Raw genomic sequence first — 9,205 nt, forward strand, 5'->3', positions numbered from 1 at the left:
AAAATTACGTGAGTAAGATAGGTCATAGGGCAGTCTACGAGTTCAATAATAATACTTATATTTAAAATTATGAACATTCATGGAGAAATCTCAATAAGTTGTTTGTCTAAAAAATCGAATCAATTTTAAATATTAAATTTCCGAGAAGAAAATTGAAAATTATAAAAAATGTACATATAAAATATGTTATTTTTTAATGTTAATTAATAATGTTCCAAATGTTGTCGTATTGTTTATCCCCTATTTTAACCGATGCAGTTTTAGCATCGAGAACAACCTTTAAGGCAAAAAAATTGCATTCACAGTAAGGAAATATTTTGTAAAGTTGTTCTTAAATGTTTATGAATTTCTACTGAGGAATTACGAAATGTTCGTAAATCGTATAACACACAAACAAGTCCGTACTTAGAATAGTGTAATTATTTCACAAACATTGTTCGAAATATAATCATTTGACGAGCATTATTTGTTCCTTATGGCTCCGGCACACCTTTTTGATCCGGAAAATTTCATGAAGTCGAAATTCACATTCCTTTCTTTCTCACCCGTTTTGCATATGTCTATCCCACTCTTTCGAACTCTTCTTCTTCATTTAAACATCAGACCAATTTGAATTTAGTTTAATCAAATTTGGAGTGCAAAAGAATAAGTCAGACATATGCAAAACGTGTAAGAAAGAAAGGGATGTGAATTTTGATTTCATGGAATTTTCCCGATCTAAAAGGTGTGCCGGAGCCATTAACAAACATTTGTTCGTAAATGTTCGTAACAGGCAGAAAATAGTTTGTAAAATTTTGTCATTTGTTCGTAAATTTTTGCCATACAAACAAAAATGCACGATCATAATATTTGTAAAAAGAACAAAAAATAAGTGTCAAAATGTTTGTGAAAAACTACAAACTTTTACGATCAATTTTACGAAATACTTTTTTCTGTGTAGTAATCAAAATGTTTTTGTCTTGTATTCAAAGGTTCAAATTAAGCTTGATTTTTACTACTCGGGAAATACCCCACTTTTGCATGAAATTGCCACGAATTGCAGATCTTTTAGCATTCAGATATTCTGTCAAGCAGATGAAATCGTCCTGGTTACAAACCAATTAAATTCAGATATTATAGTGTAAATCACTGGGTATATTAAGTTTTGGATATATTATGGGGGTAAGGAAAAGGCTTAGTTTGCCTAGTAGTTATGTTCATCATTACTTTGCAATATAGTCTTAACGACTAAGAAATACATGTGTTAATTATCCTAGTAAGTTGATCCACATCAAATGAATTTGCCTTTCGAAAATTTCTTCGATTATCCTACTACCATTTACTTGCTAATATATTACTATAATCCTTATAAAGCCAAATGGTTAGAGATACCAAACGAAGATTCTAGAAGACCCCCAAAGTTCTTATTTTCTCCATTTTGTAAAATTGGAACTAAAATAACAGACATCTATTTAAATTGATGGTTGATCCCAAATTTTATGGCTCATTTCTTGTATTAGCAAAGATAAAATTAGTGGTAACAGTAAAACAGGTAACCCATTGTCATGAAAAGGGGTCGCTTTAAAAAAAATGTCACAGACTTTTCCATACCCCAAAAAATGGATCATCTTGAATTAAACTGAGGGGAAATGCCAGAAAAACTGCACTACATGCGCTCACTTAAAAATTTAATTGTATTCTTCACTGAACATATACATAACAATCATAAGGGAGTGTTATTTGAAACAGGTGATCACTGAACGGAGTTTCTCCTGCAGCAGTCACACATATCGAGGTGCAAGTGCAGGGACAGAAAATGATGCACACTTTAACAATTAAGTTCTTGGGACAACTTCTTCAGTTCTCCGGGAGCACCGCAGAAAATGCCCAGAGGCTCCCTCGGGAACACCCGAAAATGACCAGGGAAAATTTGTCATAAATATATCTCGTGGTTTTCTAAATTAACATCTCAATTTCATGCCAAACATCTATTTGGGAGAGAAAGAGGGAACGCGTGTCCAATATTGGGGCAAATTATGGATGTGAAGCAAGAATATTCTCACTTACTATGTATGTATATATAATATCCTATTGTAAATTATTCTAACATGTTGTACCAACGTTATGGTGGCCCTGTTATCCCTTGTTCTCCATCGGTATATTTTTGGGCACAAGAAATAAGGACAAGTCCCCATTAAATAGGTCTCATCATTGTGTACACCTCGTTGTCTATGCATATTGCAACTGGTTCTTTTGGCTTTTTGGCCAAAAAATATTTGCTATACATATTGTGAGGAAGGGCATTAATTTAATTTCACTTTTTTAATACTTTTTCGCCTATTGCTCTCGAAATGGTAGAAGAAACACCAACAGACAGGTGCAAGACAAATTGTAATTGGACAACTGTTAGTTGAAGCATACTATATCGCTATGCTATGCTTGATTTTTTTTTTGTTTTTTTTTCATTATTTTCCAAAACTCCTTTTTAAAGAACTTTTGGTCAATGCCAAGGCAAAAGAAGCTTCTACTCTCAACTCCCTTTTTAGTTCCGTTCTTCTTTCTGCACTAACTCCTCTGACTTCCACCGAAAAATTCTTTTTACTTTCTTATCCCACCTTGACATGTCGGCTAAAATGTACCCGTCTCCCAGGACGGGACACCCCAAAGGAAAAATTGCCAGAGAAATTTTTATTTGTGTACAAAATAAAGGCAATAAAAACATCCAATAAAATATACATGCGGAATATCAAAAAGGTTTCGAAATGAAAGGGCCATGGGGGAAAATGATTGAGAAGAAAAATTCTAAATAACTTCCCTTTTTTTTGGTGGCCGCTGATAAATATTCTTGATGTTTCGTATGAACTCTCTATAAAGGGTATTTAATACAACATTGCAATTTAGTACTTAATGCTCACACTTTTTCCACCTCAATCTCACCATTTTTGATGCCTTTGCGATACGTGAAGTAATTTTTTGATTTTTCTCTTTTCCTTCAAGCACATTCATTCTTTCATTCTTTTCCAATTCAAAAAACTTGCAAAACTTCTGACTTTTGACCACCTTTTGCCCAAAAGAAAAATCATTGCACGTTTGTGGAAGTAAGAATCATCGTCAAAAAAATTAAATGTGTTATAAAATTAAAATTTAGTTACGCCTAAAACGCAATGTGATGGCAATAAAGTTATATATACACGTGCGTTAATTGGATGATTAAATTGGTAAGAAAAGCCTGCAAATTACTTACTTGGAACGCTTGTAGGCTGATGAATCTCCCGACTGAGGGGGGAAATAGGCTGGCGCCATGTAGTAACCTGAAAATTGTGAAAATATATTGGATTTTAATGGCATTACATGTGCGGAGGAGAATATAATTTTGCGAAATTTCGTACTTAATATTAAATTTATTACTTCTGAAATATAATCTTAATGAGCTCACATTTATTGTCCTATGGAATTCACAATGAAGAATAATCATATTTATCGCACGTCAGACATATTATTTTGAATGTTAAGTTCAATGAAGTTAGGAACATTATGAAGTCTTTCAAAAAGTTTATTACATTCGTTTAATTTTCAAGTCCCTAAAAAAATCTGTTTAGTGAGTTGAAAAATAGATTTTAATCAGTAAATAACTAAGACGATATTAGCTGAAATATTATTTTAAGTAAATTACATGTTGGCAATATCAACTGTAGTTAAAAACATCTCAATTGAATATTTAAATCCTCACAATAAATATTTCTATATTTCTCTTACTTACTAAAAATTATTAAGGGAAAGAAATGGGGCACCTTTCAACTGCGGCAGATTTGAAATTGGGCTTTGTTCTCCCGTTTTTAAATAAAACTAGTCCTTAATAAAGCTGAATTCCATTTAAAAATAAGACAAAAAAGCCCAATTTCAAAGTTGGCCCAATTCAAAGGTACCCCACCTTCCTCCTAATAAGTAGAATAATGACTTAATTCTTGTGCAATTTGAACTGTAAATTATAAGTTAGAACATTTAATATTTTTCCCACAATTACAAATATTCCTCAAAGGTTTCTTTGAAGTAGGACAAATTAGAGCTGCAACAAATTGTGCAATATGTGGTAGATATTGCCAGTAAAAAATTAAATTCGGCTAATAATATAAATAAATCGTAACGGTAACGGTCATATTAAATGTTATATACCTAACCAAAAAATAGTGAAAAACTCTTAAAAAAGGGATGAGATTGATGTAGTTATAATTCATTATAACGTTGTCGGTCTAATTTAAGGGGTTTTATAATAACTTATTCATTTTTTACTAACTATTTTTAATTATTTACTGTGAAATTTACTAATTATTTACTGATTAAAAAAAATGATCAATTCAATGATCCCTCCCAATTCACTCCCTGATCAATTCAATAAATGATTTTGAAATCCTTAAAAATCAATAAAACATTGGTCTATAAAGTGAAAGGCTGTATTATTGCAAAAATCAACTATGGGAAGGCTTTCAGAAGCCTGAAAGCCTTTTTCTATAATGTTTTTCGTTTGACTAGAATTAAATGTTTTTACTTACTATTTTTAAGCCTAAAAAGAAGCATTATTTCCAAATATTTGAAAGTTCAAGAAATTTATTTGTCTGATAAATCGAAAAAACTAATTTAAAAAAGTAAAAAAAAATATATATTTTTTACTATGGTTACTAAAAATTTTAAATCTTTAGACAGAAATTGAAAATTGTAAGTTTCAGAAAGCTTCAGAAATTCTAGTTAGAAATTATAAATTTGCATAAAAATTTAAAAGATTTTCTACTTTTAGAATATTTTGAAAAAGAATTTAGTCAAGATGGTTATTAAAAATTTATTGTTGTGTAGTTATTCTTTGTTAGTGGAAAGTACTTTTGATCAGTAAAAGATTCAAAAATACAAAAAAAAAACAAAACAAAAATGAAAAATCTTAGGAAATACTGAATTGATAATGAATTGAATATTATTTACGAATTTCCGAAATGAAGGTTGCCACAAATTTTTTACCAATTCTTGTCTCTCACTTCTTACTGACAATTTTCTCTGACATGATTCAATTTTGAATAAATTATAATAAAAATGATTTTCATTTTACAGCCTGTTAAATATTCCACCCCCCCCCCCACCCTCCATTCTGATAGCCATCATACAAAATGAGAGCATTTTGCTTTATAATTCCTTTATGAGAAGAGGTATTTTCACGAAGAATTTTTTGATCAAACTTGACTGAATGAAAAAATTTAATAACTAATAATATAAACAATCATTTTCTAGATGCATTTATAGATTGTTTTTTTTTTATATTTCATTTTTCTCCCTTGTTAAGATCTGTTGGTACGCGAAAGAAAGAAACAAATCCTCATTGTATAATCTAATTGGAATTAGTGGTGAATTTTTTGATATTGTAATCAAGTTTTTGGAGTTGCTTCTCAATTTATTGTCTACATCTTCAGAAATTGTAGTAATTTGCAATTCAGTGCATTAATAACAATTTGTGCGAAGGTATTCTTTCTATATTGGGACTATCAAACAGGTGGGTGTTGGACGGGGTGGTATGCATAGTTAAAGTTTCCCTAAGCTTTGTTCCCATGACGAATTGTAGCTTTTTACGTCCTCTTAGAAACTAATTGTAAGGTAAAATGCTCTCATTTTATATGGGGGCTACCAGAAGGGGTGATGGAAAAAAGGTTTGGTATGCAAATGCATGGTTAAAAAGTCTTCTTTAAGCCTTGTTCGCATGCCGTATTTCAGCTTTGTACCTCTTCTCAGGAAGAAATAGTAAGGTAAAGTGCTCTCATTTTGTATAGGGGCTATCTGAACGGAGGGTGGCGGGAGGGGGTGGTATGCATGGATAAAAAGTTTAAGTCATACACTGACTCTATACCGAGTTTGATCAAGATCGCTTTAGTCGTTCTTGCGTAATTCGTTGTCAAAACAGTGATTTTTCGGAAGGATAAAGGCTTCTTTACAAGGACTCCCAGCGTTTATCGTCCTGGTTCCCGGCAATCTTTTAATCTTATATCAGTATCTACAAAATGTGCCTACTCTCATTTGTGGCGATTCCGGGACCAGCGCCCATATAGTTTTGACCATTCTCCTTTGATATCTCATTTAAACTTCTTTTATTATCAAAACCGTTGCGGTTTAGCTTCAGTTAAGGTAATTAAACGGCTCCTGGGTCAAAATCCCGAAACCAAAATTTTGACTGAGCCAAAATTCCGAAAGCCAAAATCCTGAATGGGCCAAAATCTCGAATTTTTAAAAGTGTCATAACTACTCCCACGATTGCACCCGCGTTTGCTGGAAAGGCAGAGGGAAATTTTCTGTGTCTTGGCAAATTATTCTACACATTATCCTCCATATTAATTTCATCCCTTTCAGGTTCGGGATTTTGGCTTTTGGAATTTTGGCTTTCGGGATTTTGTCTGCCTCCGAATTAAGCATATATGAAACTTTAAAGATAAAATTAACAAAAAATACGGATTTTCTTTTTAAGACCGAATTAATATTTAAGCAAAGAGCAAATGATACAGTAGGATTTGATAATTTTGATTGTTCCTGTGATATCTCTTTCTATTCAAAAAATAAAAAAAATCATTTCACAATTATATTCTTTTTTGTATTTCTAACTAAAAACATTTACTGGCATTTTTTTTAATAAACCTAATAATTTTTCGCAGGTAAACTGTAAGTATCGCGACTGGATAATTTTAATTGTGGTTCGATATACCTTTGAAAATAAAGTTATTTATATTTTTCATTAAGATTGTTCATTTCAATGAAATGCAAAATTTTCATTGATTGAGTTTCGATTATAATTTTCAGAATAAAAATCAAATTTCAAACTTTAAGCTGTTAATTTTGTAATGCATGAAAATAGTGAATTATTCTTGCGAAAAGTAAAACTAGGGAGTTATAAATCGTTTTGAGACCTAGGATATGGTTTATGATCAATTTCACATTATTTTTAATGCCTAAAATGAAATATTTTACTGATCAAATATGCAATCTTTTTAAAAATTTATTTTTCATTGCAATTTTGCCTGAGTGCATGCTATTGGTAAATTTACTTTTTGGAGAAGCTAATCTGAGAAATCTATTGACTGATATCCCTGTGTGTTTTATCTGGCAAAAGGTACGAGGGAATTCACTCCACAGCCCACAGACATGATGGATGGTCTTCTCAATTCTTAGTGAATTTTCAGTGCATCCTCCTATTTGACTGTGGCAGTGAGAAATGTGCCCAAAAATGAGACTCGGCAAACGTTTCGAGTCAACACATCTGCCACTTCCTCGAATTCGTTCTTAAATTGCTCTGCACGTCGCGTGTGTGGCTCAGAATTTCACATGGACTTAATGTATCAAGAATCGAGGAGATATTCTCATGGTGCAAAGACCCCAACTTTCTGCCATTGATGTCTTTTCTTTTATTTTTTCGGCGGGAGGCGAGAGGGTGGCGAGCACTTCTCCCCAAACGTTAATAAAGAGTAGAGAAAATTTGGCGCGAAAAAGGGAGGGAATTGATTAACGAGGTTCTTGCAGGGAGCATCAAAAAAGCTCACAGTCACTGATGTGGAATTTTTGGCGACCTTGGAGCTTTTCAATGTATATAGCATGTAGAACCGCCATGTTAAACGCGTGACTTGGCCGTTTTTTAATGCGAGGGAAGTGGTGCGGGGGTGTAGATGGAATTTTGTCAATTTCCTCTGAATCTCGCTGAATTGTTACTCAGGAAGTTCATGAGGTTTTTGGTCCTTGTACGGAGAATAATGATTCACTGTAAAAGTTCAAGTTTATCCCCAAAAATTGGTTAATTCAATGAAGTTTGGGGATTAAAGATATATGGAATTTTTGAAGATGAACGTGAGTTTATCAGTACATTGCAGGAGTAAATTTATTTTGAAAAAAAAAGGGAAAATTGTGGTGGGAATTTGAGAACGGGTCGAGGGTTCTTTAGCGCCAAATCTGGTGTAGACTCGTTTTTGGGGCATAATTCTCGATGTTGTGTGTGCTTCTATGAAAATGTCCGCCTGTCAAAAATATTCTTATACGTCATGCCTCGTGAGAGAGAATGGTATTTTTGGCGGTAGGCGATTTTTCCCATAAATTTGCGGGGTAAATCACCACGTGCGCAATGAAAGCCAATTGCATGGCACGCACGTTTCGTGGAGATTGCAATTGAACTTGGTTGCACCGGGTTCCAATTGCAACTCAACCACGAAGACTTTACCCAATGAAATTACTCCACAATCGTCGACTCATCTCTTTTGACATTTAACCAAGAGGAGAGTACAAACCTGTTGCATTTTTCCCATTCATCATTTATCTCGTTCAACTTTCCTTCAATTCACTCAATTATTGATCAGTGGTTGTCGTTTGAAAACGATTAATGCACTTAACATACAAATTTAATCAAGATTCTCAACAATAAACACTAAGAATCACCGGCTTTTGGGCTTGCACTATAGGAGGAAAAAAATATTCTAATGGTCGCTGGGGCACCTCACACAATATTTTTGCCCCCAGTCTTCAATGCCCACACATTGAGAGTCTTCCAGAAATTTTCTGTGGTCATTCACGTGATTCCCTTTCTACCGGGAAATATGTTCAAAACTACACAGAGATATTTCAAAGGGTGCAAAAAGGCCCTTTTCCCAGTCAATTGAGAAAGGGGGCTTTTTAAGCCAAGATTCTTAGCTAACGAATTCAATTAAAATCGCTCAGCTGGTCTCCCCAATAGGCTCCTATATATTTTCTGCCACCCGGAAAAATTCAACTTCCACAAGGCGTGTGGGTATTAATACCGTAGGCAAAATATATGGGGCGTTTTTGACGCGGCCACGCACACAATTTAAGAAGCGTGTGACAGAGACAAAACCACATTCCCCCAATACTAAACATATAGCCTTCTCTTTCAAGCACTATATTTTAAACCTGAGGTGACATTATTAATTATGGCGAAAAATACATAAGAGCAATGTAAGTTAAACCAAAATTACTTTTTCTACCCACTACAGCTACATTTTGCCAACATTTAAAATTTTATCCTCCCAATATTGCAATTTTCCATCAATTTTTTCCATCCAAATGAAAATTCTAGAACATCCTACCAGATTACTGAAAAATACAACCTAAGTAAATACCCGGCAAATAGGTCATTTAGTTAATTTACTTAACAATTTATCATCAATTCTGATAGGTTTGATCCTCAAAATTCCTAAAACAC

At 33.2% G+C, this 9,205-nt stretch overlaps 1 protein-coding gene across 2 annotated transcripts in view; it reads right to left on the minus strand.

Moving 5' to 3' along the window:
• LOC129804912 (insulin-like growth factor 2 mRNA-binding protein 1) overlaps positions 1–8,497 on the minus strand; it is a 90,424-nt gene extending 81,927 nt beyond the window's left edge. The window contains exons 1-2 of one of the 2 annotated variants that reach the window (XM_055852729.1): positions 8,277–8,497; positions 3,224–3,290 (exon numbers count right to left, since the gene is read on the minus strand). In XM_055852729.1, the coding sequence (XP_055708704.1) occupies positions 3,224–3,290; positions 8,277–8,301 (92 nt within the window). In that variant the 5' untranslated portion in view covers positions 8,302–8,497. The remainder of the gene's footprint in view (positions 1–3,223; positions 3,291–8,276) is intronic. The other variant, XM_055852697.1, reaches the window with a different exon arrangement.
• Between the last annotated feature and the right edge of the window lie 708 nt (positions 8,498–9,205).

The sequence above is a fragment of the Phlebotomus papatasi genome, chromosome 1, assembly GCF_024763615.1.
Source record: "Phlebotomus papatasi isolate M1 chromosome 1, Ppap_2.1, whole genome shotgun sequence".
NCBI lineage: Eukaryota > Metazoa > Arthropoda > Insecta > Diptera > Psychodidae > Phlebotomus > Phlebotomus papatasi.